The 20,635-nt window shown below is 35.1% G+C and overlaps 2 protein-coding genes across 4 annotated transcripts in view; both read left to right on the top strand.

Annotated features, from left to right (window-relative positions):
* Positions 1-20,635, top strand: part of qless (decaprenyl diphosphate synthase subunit 1 qless) — a 169,457-nt gene that overhangs the window by 136,297 nt on the left and 12,525 nt on the right. For all 3 annotated transcript variants that reach the window (XM_067763333.1, XM_067763335.1, XM_067763334.1), the window contains exon 6: positions 20,058-20,189. In XM_067763333.1, coding sequence (XP_067619434.1) covers positions 20,058-20,189 — 132 coding nt within the window. The remainder of the gene's footprint in view (positions 1-20,057; positions 20,190-20,635) is intronic.
* The window catches only part of LOC137238408 (membrane-bound alkaline phosphatase-like), a 287,217-nt gene that overhangs the window by 24,851 nt on the left and 241,731 nt on the right, over positions 1-20,635 (top strand). The window lies entirely within an intron of this gene.

Raw genomic sequence — 20,635 nt, forward strand, 5'->3', positions numbered from 1 at the left:
CGAATTAAAATGCAGCGGATGCTCTGGCTAGGCCACGTTATGCGAATGAAAGATGACGCTCCGGCCAAGAAAGTGTTTCTATCGGAACCCACCTATGGAAGCAGAGGTAGAGGCCCGCTCCATCTCCGCGAGAAAGACCAGGTAGATGCCGATTTAAATTCCCTTGATGTGACCAATTGGCGCCGGTTGGCAGAGAGAATAAGCGACTGGCGCACCTTCTTGGACGGCCATAACAGTTTAAACGGTTAAACGCCAATAAGTAAGTAAGTAAGTAGAAGATTTTACATCTTGGAAGCTGAATTTTTCAACTGTAGAATCAAAGATCCTGTCATTGCCTAGACTAATGTTCAAGTCCACGCGTTCAACTTTGATGCCATGGCTGGGGCACTCAGTGTAAACCTTTCTTGCATGGCTCTGTTGATCTTTTGCCTTACTCCGGCAAAGACGTTTCCTGTACGGCTGTGATGTCACCCTTTCCCTTTACGGGAACATCAAACACCCGGGCATTGTTACCTCCATCTGGACTCTCTAGAGTCAGGCCAAGGTGCATGTTCATCAACTATCATCCGAGGCTTCATCTGCTATTTTACGAACAGTCGATTACAAATTTAAATAGCAAGCCGCTTGATCCAAGACAGCCGCCTGCTTCTGGCCGCATCTCATGGTAAATAGTGCAGTGTAATAGTGCTTGCCACCCTGTATATCTACCTAACAATTTGTTGTCAACCGAAAAAAGCACTACTGAATATATGAATGTATGCACACAAACGAATAAAATTGATTAAACTTTTTTATTATGATTTGGCTTGTTTTGCAACATCAATGAAAATATGCAAAAATATGTTGAAAAACAATATTAAATTTAAAACGTATGTAAATAATGTTTTGTTTATTAGTCGATCAAAAAATGCATAAACACAAAAGTTGTGTGCGCTTACATTCATTACTAATATCGAAAATCCCATCAAATGTAAATGCTTGTTTACACAATTCACGAGTGTAAATAAACGAAATGAATTTTTGTGTGTGGCTGCGGCTGCGGCTCTGGCTGCAAAATTGATGATGGCGCTGATAATTTGGTCAATTGTTGTAATCCGCCCAAGTGCTCTGCCAAATACCAGATATTTGGTTTAATGGGTCAGTCTTTGCAACATCGTCGAATTAAGTAGCACCAACATTCGCACCACAATTCGTTCATGTATTCGAATATCTATTAATATTGATCTATGGAAATGTATGAATATGTTTTATGTGTGTATGTTGTTGTCAACATATTTCGGTCATATTTTTGTAATTTTCAATTTTATTTCTTCCCAGCTGGTTTTCGACCACAAATTCCTATTATGCGTTCGCGCGTTTATATATACACATATGCTCAGAAATACATTAGGGTGGGTAAAAAAAAGTAATGGTTTTTCCTTTTGGTATAATAGTGAAAATGTTGTTCAGACCCTTCAAACATTTTCAGAGCGCCCTTAATTTAAAAGCCCAATCGTCTGCAGTATGTGAGGAATTTAAGCCTCAAAAATATGATCATATGAGAGTCCTTTATGACTCTGATATGATAAAATATATGAACCACTAGCGTTCAGCAAAATTTTCCTTCAAATTAATTTTAAATATAATCATAACGTTTTTTCTGTGGCCCTGTGAAAATTGGTAAGGACGCCTTTTCTTTCATGAACACTTCGCCTGATCTAATAATTGTCCGCATATTTACAAAGTATCTAAGTAAGTATTTTATAATTTTTTGATTGCAATCACAAAGCGCCTCCACGGTATTCCCTGGTCGTTTTGTTTGCTCTCAAATATCCTGCTTTTCAACAAGGCTTCCAGATATGCTTCCCCATTTTTAAGGCCTAACGTCAAAAATCCCTCCCGAATGTCCAAACCTACTCCCTTATGAAATGAACAAATAAGCGACTCCTAATAGAGCCATAAAAGAACTAAATAATGAGCCGTTTATGAGCGTAATGGGAGTCTGTTCGTACTTTGGTTAAGGCTCACATACTGTATGAAAGAGGTACCATATAGGGTGATCATCGCAAGAAGGGAAATACATTCATTCCGGACTCTTAAATGAGCTCATAAAAACGTCTGAATTAGGACTCCTTCCTGACTCTTTTTTGCATCCAAACGTTTGCAAGATTGCCTGTTAAAACTTAAGCTTCTTATTTTAATGTTTATGGGTAGTATTTTAGTTTTTATAAAAAAGGGTACAGGAGCTCTTACCCTATGTAGCCGAACATACACTCTACACATTCTTATAGCAAATTGAATAGTCTACAAAAAAGGTCCAAAATGATTTTTTGCTAAGCTGATCCGCTTAGTAGTTGGTCGCGAGACTTCTCATACGATTTGTATGAAAAACTGAAGGCGCGAAGACTTTGTGTCTTTGGATGTCCTGAAACCTATTTTCGCTATACCAAAAGAACATTTTTTTTTGGCTCACCCTAGAGCTACATAAAGTACTATGGATATGCACCCCATAAACATCTTACCACCTTCTATAAGGCTTATTACATTCGCTGAACTGAGATTTGGCGAGAATTTAGTTGAATGATTCAAATGACAAAGGTATTTCTGGAATGTTGAACCCTTTTGCGATTGTCAAAAGTGCATCATTTGGCTCATTCACCAATTCACTGTCCCATGAGGGCCCGTGGTGCCACGGTACTTCGACGAAAGGAAATTTTAGCATTCTCAAAAGGAGAACTCACAGGATTATTTTATGCTACGCAGTTTCTTAGGTATATTGTACTGTTTACAGGCCCGCTGTATTCAATATACTGCTAATGTATATTTCTAGCTGTGTATTAAATGCCCTTATAAGAAAGGACAAAGTCGCCTGAACAAGAACAAGTTCAACGTCCTCCTCTGAAAGTCTATTTTAATAAACCTTAGACCCTTGTCCTGTGTCCACAGGAGCTTCTTTGTATCTTTGACTCCATCGTCTTCTAAGGGACCCGGAAAATTATCACCCCAGCGTGCTGCACGCCAAGATGGAACTTTTTTTATACATTTGTATTTTGTTTCCATTGTGCTCCCACAATTATGCATGGAAAGAGTTGGTCACTCGTGTAGAAAAGGCACTTATATCTCCTTGCTCGGGTATTGGTACACCTTTTCTGACCCCATTGCTAGTGCATACCCCTATGTACCCACCTCTTCAGAGGCTGCAACAAATATGAAGCTTTCCTTTAAGTTCGTCCACCTTTGGAATCCTTTAGTCTAGGGGGGGGGGGATTCTAATAAAACAGTTAAGCTCCTTCAAACCGACCAAAAATGTCTCCCCTTCAATCATCAATCCCCTTCACCGCACCTCCTTGAGGGCAGAAATCAATTGCAGAACGTCGCTAATCAAACTGGCCTCTTGGTTGTTGTTGTTGTTGTTGTAGCGATTAACACTTCTCGAAGGCCTTGGGGAGTGTTATCGAGTTGATGGTCCTTTGCCGGATGCAGATCCGGTACGTTCCGTTACCAAGCCCGACCATCTCGGGAACGATTTCTTATGACCGCATGCGACCTTCTCGGCTATACCGGCCTCCCACCCCCTATATCCATGAGGAGTTCGGGGTCGCCTCGGCTGTTAATGAAGCAGGATTCGCTGTATATTGCGCTGGCAACCTGAATCTGGAATTTAGTCGCCTCTTACGACAGGCATGCCTACCGCGGGTATATTCGAACCCCCTATCCCGCTGGGGGTTGGCCTCTTGGTGTACCACAGTAGCTATGTAGTTACAATTTACATTGGTGTACGTGAGAGCTGTGCGGATGTTGAGCTAGATAGGAAGGTCACTCAGCAGACCGAGTTGAACCTACTGAAGTGCCGCGTGAAAATAATGGGTCCTGTATGGAGCCTTGAAACAGCCAATGAGTGGAAATTCCAACAAATAATATCTGTCGGAGTTATAGATTCTAGGCGAAGAAAGAAAGTGTTGAACACTTCTTTTGCAGATGCCCTGCTCTAGCTGGTCTGAACGAAATTCATCTACTGGCTATCGGAGCTTAGCTCAAGGGCATTGGACAGGTAAATTGGTTAAAATTTTTCGCGTTGGTTTACTCAGCCGCCCTAAGCATGCCCTTCTCCCAAGTTTGACCTAACTTAACCTACTTCATGATCTGTGGTATGAGGTATTAGCCAAAGGAATAAGACGCACAATGTACTTGTTTACTGCGTTAACTTTCCCACTCGTGTCTTCCTCCTAACTACGTTGCTTCCATAGTTTACAAGTTTTATCCGTTATCCGAGCAAGCAGTGCTGTTACGATTTTGTGCCGTGTATATATTTCTTTATATTTTACGCTATCATGTTAACACAATTGTTGGGCTATTAGTTGGTCATTTGCTGTTGTTAAAGACATTTCTTCGCTGCTGCTTGTTGTAATTTTAACAACAACTGTGGATACTTTTGTTGGAATGTTATATGTTGGTGCATTGGGTGTGGTTTAACAAAGTTTACATACGCATTTGCCTAACATATCCGTCTTGGTGTATAGGTGATACGTATCTAGCACATACACATAAGCATACCGCTCCAACATACGTATATATCGAATTCGTTAAATTAGCTATTAACTGAACGGTTAACGCATGCGTTACGCTAAAATAGTCACCATGTCAGAAGCGTTTTACACTAAATTATTACACAATTACTTAAAGCTATGCTTAGTTAAAGTGTTCATATATATTTTCATTGGCTTTTCTCCCATTTTATGGGATGTCTTTTGTTTCCGCATGTTTACATAAATGTTTTTTTTTTTTTTGGCAACCAATTCGTTGGCATTGACTAAATTACTTTATTTGATTTGCATGCTAATTTCTCGAGTGAACAAAACAAAATGGTTTTAGTTTTTGAGTGTGAAAGTGGTTTTGCTGCGACTAACCACTATTTCGTATCTGTAACTCGAAATATTCAAAACTTCTTGTTATTAAGTTTGGCTATAGAACCTAATTAAATCGAAGGGCGCAAACGAACATATGACACGGCGTATACGCAACATTCGTTCATATACACCAGTGAACTGCATGCGGCATTTCATTAACGTGTATAAGTTCAAATGTTCTTGAGGTTTGATGAGAAAAAACCAATTAAGCTTATAGTTGAAAGGAAATGTGTTCCTCATTGGTAGGTTTCTAAATGCATCCAGCTGCATGCTTTGGCTTGCAGAAATTCTTGCTCCACCTCAGGAACTTATTCTTACATACAGCAGCGCACACGAAAATAGCAGTGGAAAATTGTATCAAATGAATTGAAGGGTGTTTTGGATTTTCTTCATTATAAAATGTTATGAGCCCTTCGTATTGAAGAAAATTGAATGCACCCTCCGTTAGAAATTGTCAAATAGCAATACGAGTTTTGAGCGACCAAACTAGTATTTTGCAGGCTAAAATTAAATAGATTACAAAACTGCAAACTCAAAAAAAAAAATAAACAGTATTTTTATAAATGATTTTGTTTAGGCCAGTGACCTAATTAATTTCCTACCGGATAGCCGCCCTCGACTTAACTATTTTTTCGTTTGTCAGCAAGCAACGGCCAACTTCCAATCATCCTTCGATCCGGCATTTTCTTGCGTTAAGAGAGACAATTCGGGGTTCGGTGGCGATTTGGAAGTTGCCGTTGTCTCTGATTTAGTTTGCCTGTCAACAAGTCACCAGCTGTTCCTGCGTTTTTTCTCATCTTTGGATAATCAAAATACACAAAGCGTAAGCTCCTAGATTCCTTTATTGTGATATTAAATTAATATTGACGAAATAAATACATATTATAATTATTATACATTCTATGTCAATTACTAATTATCGTGTTTTTATTTCTTTCCGCAAAACACAATTGGTTTCATTCCCGCCAATTGTGTCCATGGTCCTTCTAGCCGGATAACGGAAACGGTTTTCAGTTTGGCTTACATTGTTTCAGTTACAAAATCCAAAATCTTTAAACATCGAAAAGGAAAAAAACCACGAATTTAACTGACAACATATGATAAAAATTTGCCTCTGAGGTGTTCCATTGTCACGGTTGGGCAATTGTACGCTATAATATAAATTTTTATTTGCCGGCTTGAGGTGTGATATTTTGGAAAATAAAACACAGATGTTTCAAGCCGGCAAATAAAAATTTATGAAATAGAAAGGTCGCCAAACTAATATGTACGCTATAATAGATAGGTTGAAACACTTTATATTCAGTCAATACTGCCATATAACAAAAAGTCACAATATCATAGTAGTGAAATTATACAGTATATAAGCTCTGCGAATACAGCTAAGGTAAAAAAAAAAATCCGATTTAAATACCACAAGCAGAAGTCATATTTCCCGACTAAGAATGGGAATTGTTTTTTTGCAACTCATCCCAGCTGGTTGAAGTGAGTTCCCAAGCATAATTCCCAATAATTTTTAGATGGGTCATACAACAACAACGAAACTGCAGGCAAAGTTTTAAAAAAACTCAAAAAATGTTAGTTTCCCTAGTAAACATATTATTTCTTTAAATGAACAGAACAAGCTAAACTGCATTGAAACCTATGCATTTTTGCTTTTTTTTATTATGGTTATTATTAGTTTAGTAAGAGCTTTTTAAAAATAAAATCTATTTAATACCGGGTGTGACCCCCTTTTGCGTTGATCACGCATCCCACTCGGGATGGCATGCGTTCGTACATTTTCCAAAACAATTCCGCCGAAATATCATTACACCACGTATTCTCAATAATTTCTTTCAACTGTCGGATGTTACTAGGCTTTTGCTGCTGTACCTTCCTTTTTAAAATTGACCACATATACTCAATGGGATTGAGGTCGGGACTATTTCTCGCACATGACATCGACTCAATTCCTATTCCTAAAACAGTCTTGTATTCTCTCACCGATAAGAGGTAAACGTATTTTTGATTCTAAATCATTGAAAAAAAGGTATGTACGCCTAAATACGGCGGGTTGCTTACCGATTTCGAACGATGACAAGGTGCGAAATCATCCTAAAAAATAATTTTTTCTACGAATGTAGGCAGATGAGCTGACGTATCCCACCAGTAACAAGATTTTTCCAAATCCCTGGTTAGTTATTGCTCTCCACACCATTACATACGAAGAATGCTTCTCTGTTGCCTGAACGCAGTTTTGACTAAACCATTCCTTTTTTCGGCAGACCACACATCAGGAATCTGAGCTAAGTAGATTTATTTTGCGGGCGGGAACCATTTTTGGGGTGAGTCGCGGCTTTTTAGCCGTTCTATGAGACATCAAACTTTTTTCCCGTAAGCGACAATGAACTGTGTTTCTCATCACAAAATTTGTTAATACTTTCTACAAATACTAAAAAGATCCGTTAGATAGCTCCACTTACAGTAGAAATGCCGTAACAGGGAAAACACTGTCGTCGGCTTTTGTTTGACCGTAAGTGTATATAAACAAGTAGTCGAGAAATCAAATTTCGTAAAAATTATAAATTTTTCTTAAATTATTTTATTGATACAAACTAAAATATAAATGTCGCGGTTGGAACATGCTCGCATTAAAAGAATTTATCGAACTTGTTCATAGAATAATAAAGTATTCCAATGGTTCAGAATATGGTTCATGAAATGAAATCAGTTCATGGGCTAAAAAAATTTAAGAAGAAGAAACCTACTTCATAGAAGCCGTATTTTGATTCAAATTTCTGCTGGACCTAATTAGTTGATATCTCTATGAGGATTACAAGGCGTATTAGCAGTACTTATTTATTTCTAACAGATGTTTCTGCGCACTTGTCACGGGTGGGACACACTTCATTTTAAAATAATTCCTCAACAAGTTCAAAGAAGTTAAAACTGAATTGTTGGAAACGAGTTTCTAACATTGCATTACAAGTATGAAAGAAAAGAACGGCTTGCAAAACTTAGGATAAACACTTTCGATTTTTTTTTGTCACGAATGAGACACAGCTAATCCTGTTCGATACATAAATAATAAGAACATAGGGCTCATACAATTTGGTACTTAAACCAGCTTCATTAAAAATAGATGAGTTACTGCACTTATTCTACATATTAATCACAAGAGTGGGGAATCACAAATGAGTTGACATATTTTTCAAAACAAGCTATTTCAACCTTCTTAAAACTGTTAAATCATCAGTTAATCAGCTCTACATTAAGAGTAAAAAAAATGTATTCAAAATTTATTTAAAGAATAAATTAAATATTTTCGGGTTGATTGAAGGCTTTTACAATATTTGTATCCACTCTCTCTTCAGTTTTATAAGAAAAATTAATGCCGCAACAGTGTTCACTTTTCCATGGACCTCCCCAGGGCTATCTTTCTGTTCGCTGCTGTAACTGTAAACATAGATAAACTTTTACATACATACTCTAAAAGTCAAATATTAGATTTGTATCTAATTTTTTGTCAAGGTAAAAAAGATGTTAACAAATACATAAACGCGGATTCGAAGTAAACAGAAGAAAATCATGAATGAGTTAGATTGTTAGAATTTCGTTGAAAGCGAATTTTTCGGCTGCCAGAAATGCGTAATATGCTAATGAGCTGTTTAAATAAAAATTATGTATATTTTTTTCAAATTCGCTTCCTCGCTTTTGGTTGGGTTTTTGAACACGTAGACTAATTGATAAATAACGTAATTTTAAGTTGAGTACTTTGGCACCAAATTGTATTATGTTTGAATAAGCAATAACTTTTTGTAGTTTAAATATGCTTGCTCATTCTTCTTTTAACAAAAGTTTTCGTTTTTTTATTTTTAAGTGGAATTATTGTTGAGTAAAGCTTCCTGGTTAGTTGATGATTTTCATACATTTGCAAGTAAAAAATAGCAGCAAAAATTGTTTGCACATTTAATCAGTTATTTTTTTCTATGAGTTGTGTTGCTTTAAACCCGTCCATATTTTGTACGAATCAACTACCGAGTGGAATTTCATACTATCTCGGCTGTCCTTTATAAAGCACCCTTTCTCAGAATTAGTATCAAAAAACCCTCTTTGAGCACAAGCTTAATGAGGGCGTTTACAAAAAAAAGTTTGAAATAGAGCATGTTGAAAAATGTTCTGAGATAAGTTGATATTCCACTGAGCTGGAATATGGAAAAGTATTGCGCCCCACTGGTGTGAGAATATAATTTTCCAAATCAACTCGTAATAATAGGAAATTATTACTATTGATAATTTAATATCAAAATTTTCCATTGACGGTCGGCCGGCCGTTGTTTACGAATTTTGTAATTAAAATTTAAGTAACTTCCCGATAAGCTACAAGCTTGAAACATGGAATATAGTTCAGAACCCGATGACAGTGCAATAACTAGAAGAAGAAAAAATTCGATAGGTGGCGCATGGATCGAAATATTTCAAAAAATCGTATTTGCGGTCGGAGACCTACCACATCTCGGCTACCGTCTCAAACACCCCCTATCTCAGAAAACTCAAAGTTGAAAGTTTGTCTCAAAAACGTATCATCTCACAATTTTTCTGAATAATAACCTATTTCAGAATTTGGCTGAAGAATGCTCTAGCTCAGTATGTATTAATTAAGTTTTGTGCTGAAACACGTTGTCTATAAAACCAGATAGGACCGTTCCTTGATCGAATTCTAAGATAAGACATTCTGTAAAGAAATTTTGAATAGGAGAGTGCTTAAATTTTTGGCATATTTCAGTCACCCGTTGATATAATCAAGTTTAACGCAAAATTTAAACATTTTTTGCGGAAAGAAGAGAATTAATAAAATAAACTGCCCACAGGTGGAGCTGTGGTCGAGTTGTTGTGGAATAACGTGTTTATTATTTCGATCTACTCACACTTATAACAAAAACAGAGACCGTAACGCGTTATACGATCCGTGATCGATATAATTTTTTTTAAATCACAATAGCCTTGAAATTAAATCCAGCCTTGAATTAATCCAAAAGTAATTGGTGCATAAGATCTGAACTCCAAACTTACGTCCAGTTTCGCACAATGTACAAGTTTGAAGGTTTTAACGCATTAAACATTTCTGTTTCTTGTCGCACCTTTTTTTTTGTAATTTGTTTGAATTGCGCGGATTTTGATTGTGAACCAATAGCTTTCATCTTTTTTGAAAACTACTTTAACCTTTAAAATAGTGTATTTTTGGGCCAGCCTAATGTGCAACTACACATACATAATTATTTGTGTAAATAAGTCTTGTGACCATCACTACTTTACACCGTTTATTAATTCATGCAAACATGAAGACATCTGCGTGTACAAAAATAGCAGCTTAGTAATCTTTATCAAGTACTTGCCTCTTATTTATGTTTTTCATTAACTTGGGAAAACCTTTAGTCAAAAGTACCTCGAAAATTACGCTAAAAATTTTCGAAAAATATCGAACATTGAAAAAAAAAAAAAACTTTGTGAATGGTATAAGGAAAACTATGTAAAACAATTTCGAAAACTTATTATTAAGAATTCATGAGCTGAACACCGGCTTATAATAATTGAATATTCAATTATAATGTTTTTCTAAGAGAAACTGAAAAGAAAGAAAGAAACATTTACTGGCATATTGCGATGGTACCATTTCGAAAACGAATTCATTATCAGGCAATTTCGTAATGTTTTCAAAGGTTTCACCGAGATTCGAACCGCGAATCACACGATTCCACTTTTTCGATTTCGAAAATTTAGAACAATGGAAAAAATGAAATAACTTAAAAACGAATACCGCAAAGCTAATGCAATTTGATAGGTTTATGACGGAAAACATAAATACCAAAAAAATTTTGGATTGTAAGCGTGGCACTACCCACATTTAGAAAGAAATAATTTGGAAGTTTAACAAGCCGAAAAGATATTACATTGAAATTTGCCAGAGGCACTATCCTGACCGAAGGTAATCAAAATCGGTTAAAGACCACGCTCCCGACAGCGTTTCAAGTGTAAAGTTGAGTATGTAATGTTCGGTTTCACTCGAACTTAGACTTTCTTACTTGTTTGAAACAGTTTTCGAAAATAAGTTACATACACTGAAAGAAATGGTGCTAGTAAAATCAACAAATCGGTTCTGTTGTTCTTGACTTAATGGAGATTCGGTGAAATAGATCGGGTTAATTCGACCGATTTCTTTGTCAAGCGAACAAATTAGTTTAGTCATTTCAACAGAAGAAAAATTGTCGCTCTTAATTTAACAAAATTCTGTAAAATTGACAGATTCCTAATCAATCTGATTTTTCTGTTAACACAACTGATCTCACTGGTCATTTTAACAGCGAAGAACAGTCAATGCATGAGCAAATTTCAAAGAGAATTTTACGCTCACTGCGTTCTCTACTTTGTACTGATCACGATGGTGCCACTTGTTAAGAACAAAAACACCAAAATAATAAAACAACAAAAGCGAAAAAACACACAAATTGGGAAAACAGCAAAAAACTAGTTTTTCAGTTATCAATACAAAACGAAATACCCTTTTTTGAATTTACCTACTGTGCATAACACAGCAAAACATTATGCGATACCGGGACACCTATTTATCGGGTACAATTTTGCAACTTCTCGTCCAAGAGAAATGCAAAATTGCGCCCTCTTGTTGCAAAAGTTTTGTTTGAACGAACAGGATTTTTCCAAAGTTAGTAACATTTTGTTCAAGTTTTTACGAATTTTCACTCACGTGAATGAATCTAATAAGATAATAAAAAAACATCCTTTTTTTAGTATTGATATTTCCGACAGCATACAAGTTTGAGTTGTTTTGGAATCGTTTCAAAATAAAGTGTTACGAGAATTTAACTTGCCGAATTACATGTAAAGTTACTCCAGTGGTGAATTACCTTCCCGCGATTTGATTCTTTAATTTTCTATAACTTACAAGTTCTCTATTTAAAATGTTATGTCAAATATTTATACTACAAGTTTTGTTCGAAACCATCAAGTGTGGCAACTCTACATGCGAGAGAAGAAATTGAGAATGAACTGCAACTGAAAGAATTGAGAATCAGTTTCGTGACTGCTACGAAGTTCAAAACTATAAATTAAATAAATTATAAAAAATAAAATTTGGTGAAAGTGCGTTTAATAAAACAAAATAACAAAGTGTATAATGCTTAATGTGTGCCAGCATATTTGATGTACGTCCAATTGAAATTCGGTTAGTAAGTACATACATATGTAATTATGTACTTATTTGTCCGATTTTTGTTTTAAATTTAAAGAAAATGGAAATACTTTATATCAAATGTGCGTACACAAATATATGTAAATATAATTATAATATAACAATATTGTGAAAATTTTTGAAGAAAAAGTTGTAATAAAGTTCTTGAAACCGACGCCAACGTGGTTTAACCAGAGACAATTTTAAGATAGAGATGTTGCAGGGGCGAAAAATAGTGTGAAGCAAGCTTCACAAAATTCTAGTAGGTCACATTCACCACTTACCACAGCAGAATTTGTTAAACTACCACTGTCTGTATTTATTATGTAACAATTATTTGTACATTTTTTATTCAGCTAATCTGTTCAGAATTTTAATTTTTACTCTCTAGAACTCTAATCAGTGTATTTTGTGTGCTTAAATTATGTTAAAACTTGTGTTAAAGTTTGTGGTGTGCTGAAAGTGACCTACTAGAATTTCGTGAAACTCCGCTGCTTTCCACTGAGGTTCGCGCCTGCAACATCTCTACCTTAAAATTGTCTCTGGTATAACAAACGTTGCAGTGCCGTTATTTTCGCTAGAGCATGTACTAACGCGTGTGTAAATATGTATGTAGCAAATATATATGTAGCAAGCATGCGTATTTATGTATTCACATATTTACGTATATATATGGCAACATACTTTCGTACACAGCTGTGGATGGTAATTCGGATCAAGTTTTGTTTATTTCAATTCAGATTTAAGTTATTATTATTTTAATTAATATTACTAAATAGCAATAAAATCATTAGAAATGAAATGTACTTATGTGTAATTTATACAAATAAAAAAAATTACGTAAGTTTAAATATATATTTTTATTTTTTCCACAGGTATTAATGTCATATAACAGAAAACTCTGTTGATATACAAGTTTACGCTATTAATCTAGAATAAAAATCTCTGTAATTTCTACGGCTTTCGCTGTTAGTCTCATCTTAATATAAAATCTGTTAATCTAACAGTTTGCACTGGCCATTTCAAAAGAACAGAAATCCCATTCATATTAACAGTTTTGATTGGTATTCTTAGAGCGACAGTAATAATTGTTAATTTAACAAAAATATGGGTACAGTATAATGAAACAACTTTTTTGTTTATTTGACTACTAAAACGGTCAATTACGAATCAACGATTTGTGCGCAGTTGATTCAACATCTTGGTGCGATGGATAAAAATTGACAGAAATTTCGGTTGAATTGACTAGTCTTTTTCTTTCAGTGTAGTTACATGAATTAATCAATTAAATTTTGTCAAATAATTCTCGCTGCTATTGTTTTACTCACAAGTGTATATACATATAAATTATGCTATTATAAAAGAACAAAGAAAGGCAAAGTGAATGTAAGCAAAATTTGCATGGATTTTTAGGGGATTTTTAGCTTCTTCCAAGTGCTATTTAAGGAACAATTTTTTGCTAAGTCCATAAACATAAACGGAACAATATGTCGGTATTCGAAACCGCGGCATTTTTGTAACCATGATTAGATATTAGAATATCCTGCAGGGGTTCATTATACGGCGCTTACCTTCTAGAGGATTATCTGCTCATGTACCTACGAACGATAAATACCAGACAAATGACCAAAACGTATCAGAACGAAAATCGACACTGATGATGGCACAACGTCGAGACCGGTTTGTCTCGAAACCAAATTTCAAAAGGGATGACGGAAAATCGTTCCAATATAAATCAGGATTAAATAACTTAATTACACTTCCCTATAATTTTAACACTGAAACTGAATTGATGGTCATAGCTCGTTTTATCGAAGTCTGCTGAGTGACTCTAAGGATCACAAAATGTTAATAAGGCTGAACAAAAAGGCAGCGAAGGCGCTTATGCTAGGAACAGGACTTAGAAAGTTGAGTAAAAACGCTCGATTGGCTTTGCCTCTGTACTTACAGAAAGCCAATCGAAAATGTTTGATTTCTAATCAAGATAAAACGCAAGGTAAAGTAACAGCAAAAATAGCTTTTTTTTTAGTACTGAAGCGAATGTGGACAGTATTTTCTTTGATTTAAGTATGCTGAAGTTGTTTTTAAGTTTTTGAAGAAGTTACTAGATAGATATTTACCCTGCAGCGAAAAGTGTGACTGTCTCACGCAAAGCAAAAGTTTCGTAATGTATACCCCCTAATGGGTGCTAATCTGATGCAGAGCCGGACAGTTAATAGGCTCACTTGCACCAACAGGCTTAAGTCTGAGTTATAAGAATTTAAATTAATTAATCAAAGGCAAAGACTATTTCAGAACCACCTACTACTGAACCAGTTAAGAATGCTTTAAAAGGTCTTCAAAGAGGAACAATTGCCATTTCGTAGGACATCACAACGTTAAAAGTGTCAGTTGAAAGCACTTCGAGTGGACAGAATTAGTACTACATAGTACCGTCTCTTAGGGAGATAGTACTGCGCTAGATTGGAACCAGTGCGTTTCGCTGCAGGGTATTAAGAGAATGAGATTTACTTTCGGTTACAAATTTCTCTTTTTATATAACTGAAATATTTACATAAGTATAACTGAACCTTTGATGAGGTTCTGCTGTCAAACCTCTCTGCAATATGTACCTAAATATTTATTGTATGATTTTATGCTGGCCACTTAACGCTTAGAACACTTCTTTCTAGCTTGCAAATGAGCGCTACCTACGATTGCTCTGCGCAAATATTTTATTTTAAATTAAATAAGATGCGATATGTTTGTGATTTGTTTATGACATGAACTCATTGATTGATAATACGTTGAATTTATCGATTTGTTTATTATTTACTAATGAAAAGATCAACGACATATAGAGAGATGTGGTTATGTAAATAATTCATGCCAACATTTAATACCTGCAACAAACTAATTAAACCTTTCATGAACATGAAATGGTATATTAACTTTGGTCCGATGTTTGTAACGTTGAGAAATATAGAAGATAGACTCACCATTAAGTATACCGAATTGATCAGAGCGACGAACTGAGTTGATATATCCATGTCCGTCTGTCCGTCCGTCTGTCTATTTGAACGCAAACTAGTCCCTCAAATTTTGAGATATCTCAATGAAATTTGGCACAAGGATGTATTTTTGTATTATATTAGACATTTGTCGGATCCGGTAGGATCGGACCACTATAACATATATCGCCCATACAACCGATCGTTCAGATAAGACGATTTTGGTCATTCCTGCTGCAATTTAGAAAGTATAAACGTAAAACTCGGTGATATATATTTTAATATATCATAGAAGATTTTCTGAAAAAATCACTTTGATCGGAGCTTACTTACTTACTTAATTGGCGCTTAACCGTCTAAACGATTATGGCCGTCCAACAAGGCGCGCCAGTCGCTCCTTCGCTCCGCCAACCGGCGCCAGTTGGTCACACCAAGGGAGTTTAAATCGTTTTCCACCTGGTCCTTCCAACGGAGTGGGGGCCGCCCTCTACCACTGCTTCCATAGGCGGGTTCCGATAGAAACACTTTCTTGGCCGGAGCATCATCTTTCATTCGCATAACATGGCCTAGCCAGCGCAGCCGCTGCGTTTTAATTCGCTGGACTATGTTGATGTCTGCGTATAGCTCGTACAGCTCATCATTAAATCTTCTTCGGTACTCGCCATCGCCAACACGTAGAGGTCCATAAATCTTTCGAAGAACTTTTCTCTCGAACACTCCAAAAGCCGCTTCATCTGCTGTTGTCATGGTCCATGTTTCTGCCCCATATAGCAGGACGGGTACGATAAGTGACTTGTAGAGTATGATTTTCGTTCCTAGCCTACCAAAGTCCTAGTCCAAAGTAGCATTTATTGGCAAGATTGATTCTTCGCTGGATTTCAGTGCTGATGTTGTTGCTAGTGTTGATGCTGGTTCCCAAATAAACGAAGTCTTTTACTATTTCGAATATAGTATATATCCCATACAACCGATCGTTCAGATAGAAAGATTTTTGGCAATTTCTCCCTTAATTTCCAATATAAAAGCGTTAAACTTGGTTATATTTATTCTAATATATCACAGAAGATTTCCTGTAAAAATCATTTCGATCGGAGCTATATATAATATATGTATATCCCATACAACCGATCGTTCAGATAGGGAGTTTTTTGCAATTTTTTTATTTTATATTTATATTAAAAATCGTTTAGGTATGTACATCTCTTCACTATATATTTCTTATCTTATACATCCGATTATTTGGAGATTACGAAGGGGATAAGATTATTGTGCAGCCCCATTCATGAAAGGTATGAAGTCTTCGGCATAGCCGAAGACAGTCCCGTCCTTACTTGTTTTTTTTTTTTGTATTTAAATGAAGCTAAAAACCAAAAAGATTCGACTCTCTATTATTTTTGTGTATGGGAGCATGCCTTTTCTCAGGTGCAAATACACCTATTCCTGGTGGAGGAGGTCAGAGGGGGAAATATTTAAAATATTTAATTGTACTATAAATTCTAAAATTATTAGTCAAAGAAATAAACTATTTTGAGCCTTTGCGCGTTGTGAGATAATGATAAGTTTTATATAAATTTATGTAACAGTTTTTAAAACCAGGGCCCGATCGTGTTATACGATTACGGATGAAAACCCAATTTCACTCAAATGATAAATATGTATCTGTCAAACTATTTATAAAAATTATAACAAATTTTAGATCTAATGAGTGCGTATGGCCAATAGTTAATACATGTCATTCATCCCATTCAGGATTTAAGAGTTATTGTGATTTGAAAATGGATTTCGATCACGGACCGTATAGCACGATACGGGCCCAGGAAGTTTTGTTCTAATTTTATCTCAAATAAATTTTCAGGAATAACGTCGCTTTTGTCACTTCTATGAGAAAAGTACATATGTATCATATGAAAGAATTGTTAAAGAGTTATTACTTGTTCAGAAGGGTAAATTGTCTTGTAATAAAATAGCTGATCATTTGTCTTCAGCATACATAATCTTGCAGAAGCATCAAGCCTGATTGGAATTAATTCCCAACGTTTTCTGAAAAAAAAAAAAAAACTAGTCGTCAGACCTTCACTTATGTTACTAACCATTATTGTGTTCCTCTAGTTATCTCCAAAAGAAGTTCTCCTTCGACGACGTAGTAATAACGACAATTAATTATTTCAAAAGCAATATAAAGCTTTTCTGTACCTTTATTACGTTGCATCTTTAAACGTTTCTTTTTTTGATTTCAAAGCGCATTGAATGCGTATTGATTATTGGTATGCAGTAAATAATGGTTACAATAACTATTTAAGTACCTGCTAATTTATCTTGATTACAATGTTTGCATTAATGGCATAAAAAGCATTGTCAGCGTTTGTTGTACTTGCACGCAAAAGCGCGGGGGACGGGCCGGTGTACAGTATATTAACATTCATTTGTAGTATGCATTTGCTAATTTGTTCTTATAGTTTATATGTAGGCATAATGAAGTTATAGTTTTAATTATGTTGCTAATTTTTAATGTTACTTACGTGATAATGTGATTATTTAGAAAACAAAGGACGATATTTATTTTAAAGTTCTTGACCTACTTTCGCACATGCTATACACTTAAAAACAAAAGAGCGCTTGTTTGCCTGCGGATGTGTTTTCAGCCGAAAATTGAAGAATAATAAAAATGCACTTAAAAGCTTCAAATAACCAGTAGACCATGAAAGACTTAGGTTATAGCTTATTTATATATATCAAAATACAATAAACAATAGTCTGGAAGGGGCTCCTGGTCATATTTTTAATGGGAAGAGGGAGGTGGGGTCCCATGGCCGCTGGGACCAGTGCTTTTTAATTATTTTGCATCATGAAAATTTCAAGTACATTTATACCTTGATCTAAGTCCTCGGTTTAACAATTCTGGAAAAGTGAGCAGTGCTACAATGCGCGATGATTTCGGAACCATCTCGGAAGCATTTCGAAACTATTTCAGAATAATTATCGTACTCTTTCAGGGTAATAAGAGTATTGTTTCTGAACTACATATGTATATCGTGATTATTTCTAGATAATTTCGAAACTATCATTGCGTGATTATTTTCAGAATAGGTTGAGAACCTTTGGGACTATTTCGAAATAATTTTAGGATTCCGACATTTTTTGGGGATTATTTCAGAACTATGCCGGAACTATTCCAAAATAGTTTCGTGATTGCTTTCAGACATTATTTTGTGGCTATTTCTATATCATTTTGGGACTGTTTTCGGGTTCTTCAGGATGAGTATTAACCTGGGTCGATTTGTATGGACGAAAGTTGTAAACACTTTGGCGATAACAGTTTTTTGAACAAAAAAAAAATATTTTTTGGGTTTTAGGGAGTGGTTTGATCGAAAAATTTACCCTTTCGCCATTTTTTTTCGCAGGCTGGGAAAAAATTTTTTTTGGGTATGCGTAGTGGAACTTTTTTTCCTGAGCCCAAGTCCTATCGAAAAATCGATGGCGCGATATCGGTTAATAAATCGACCCAGTCTAATGAGTACGGATGACTGAGACTATTGCAGTGCATTTTGGGCATAATTGTTTTCGGGATAACTTAGCAATTGTTTCTGTACTATATCGGGATCATTTATAAATAATTTCGGATTATCATTACAGGATTTATTTCGTGATTGTTTTTTGGGAACTTTCGCGACTACTTCGGAATTATTTCAGGAATGGTTTAAGAATCATTCGGGTCTATTCGCAATCGTTTAGAAACTATTTTGTAACCATTTCGATATCTATTCTGAGCTATCCGTGGATAATTTCGGGACTGTTTTGGGTCTCTTCAGAATCATTTAAGCACAATTTTTGAACTGTTTTAAAGATGATTGCGACTATTTCAGAACAGTTTGAGCATAGTTTGGGATCGTTTCGGAATAGTTTCAAAATTGTTTTAACATCGTTTCCTTTTTGGAAATAATGTCGCCATGTTAGTTATTCTCAGCTCTTTCGTAAGTTTGTGTGTTGTTTTCACAAAATATTTCTCACTGAATAAGAAATAGGGTTCAATTATATACAAATTCAGCCATTTCACAAAGCGCCAGGTGACCTAGCTCAAAACTTAAAATTGGAGCGTGCAACATGAGTGTAAACATTTTTCCAGAAAATAAAATTCCATAAAAAATATTTCGATAAGATTTCGGCAAAATTTTGAGAATCAGTTCTGGATTGCCCATGTAGTATTGTTTATTACGGCATCAATTAAGAGATCATTTATGGGGGTTTTCGGAATCACTTTGGAACTATATATCTCCGGAGATTTTCTGACCTGTTTCGTGTTCGGTACCTATAGGAGATTGTTTTTATGATTATATAGAGGCTATTTTGGGTCTATTTCTGGATTGTTGCTCCTCTCTTGGAATATTATTATATTTTAAATCATTGTAACTGTGAGGCTATTCGAAGAAGACCAATGATATTTAGTAAATGGAATGTATATACCTGCGCCAAGAAAAGTACCATGTGCAATTTTTATCAAACTTCGTCAACTAAATTATTTTTTTTTTTTTAATTTTCGATGTCGTTGAAAAATGCGTTTATCAATTTTTAAACGAAACTATGCAAACCAATTTCAATAACTCGTTCCTAAATAATTCGAAAACTTTTGATTGATTTACATAGTTTCAGTTAAAAAATTCGTAGTAATTTTTTTCAGTAAATATCGAAATTAAAAACTGTCGAAATTGGAAAAAGACTTCCGCTGCTACGATTTTATTTGCTAATGTATGTACATATGTAGCTATGTATTAAATTAACTTGAAAGGATATTTTATTTTAGTTATTTACGTACATATGTAACAAATATAGACACATAAAATACCAATTGCAGTCATATATAATTTATTATACCAGTTTTCATCTTCCGCTTGAATAACTGTGATAAAATACATACTTACCGCATTTTCACATATTTCATTTTAACCTTCTTTTTAGATTTTAACCGATCTGGTTCAAGGTGAATTCATGCAACTTGGCTCAAAGGAAACTGAAAATGAACGATTTGCGCATTATCTGACCAAGACATACAGGAAGACGGCCTCGCTAATAGCGAATGCGCTGAAAGCGGTAAGTAGGGGGCAAAATATTGCAAGTGAAGCAGACCCATTAACATTGCTTGCTGAAGGCAAAGAGGCCGCATGCGCACATTTATGGCAAAATCTATATGCAAACATAAGTATGGTGCATTGTAATAAAATATATTGACAAACTGACACAGACAATATGGACAAAAGAGTGAAGTGCAGTGGAACAAGCAAATACAAAAAATACCATCAATGCAGTGGTGCGTAGGCTAGATGAAAAAAAAAAAAAAAATCATCATAAAAAAAAAATCGAAGAAGCACAACTTTACTTTAGTATTCGTGTTTTCTCAGCATTATTTAAAGAACTTTTTGTTGTTTTTATAGTTTATAGTTACTGAATCTTATACATTTTAAAATTGTTGCTTTTAGTTTTTAATACTTATTGTTCCAACTTAAAATCGATATATTTTTATTACTGGATTTCCGTGA

The sequence above is a fragment of the Eurosta solidaginis genome, chromosome 1 (genome assembly GCF_040869045.1).
Source record: "Eurosta solidaginis isolate ZX-2024a chromosome 1, ASM4086904v1, whole genome shotgun sequence".
NCBI classification, from domain to species: Eukaryota; Metazoa; Arthropoda; class Insecta; order Diptera; family Tephritidae; genus Eurosta; species Eurosta solidaginis.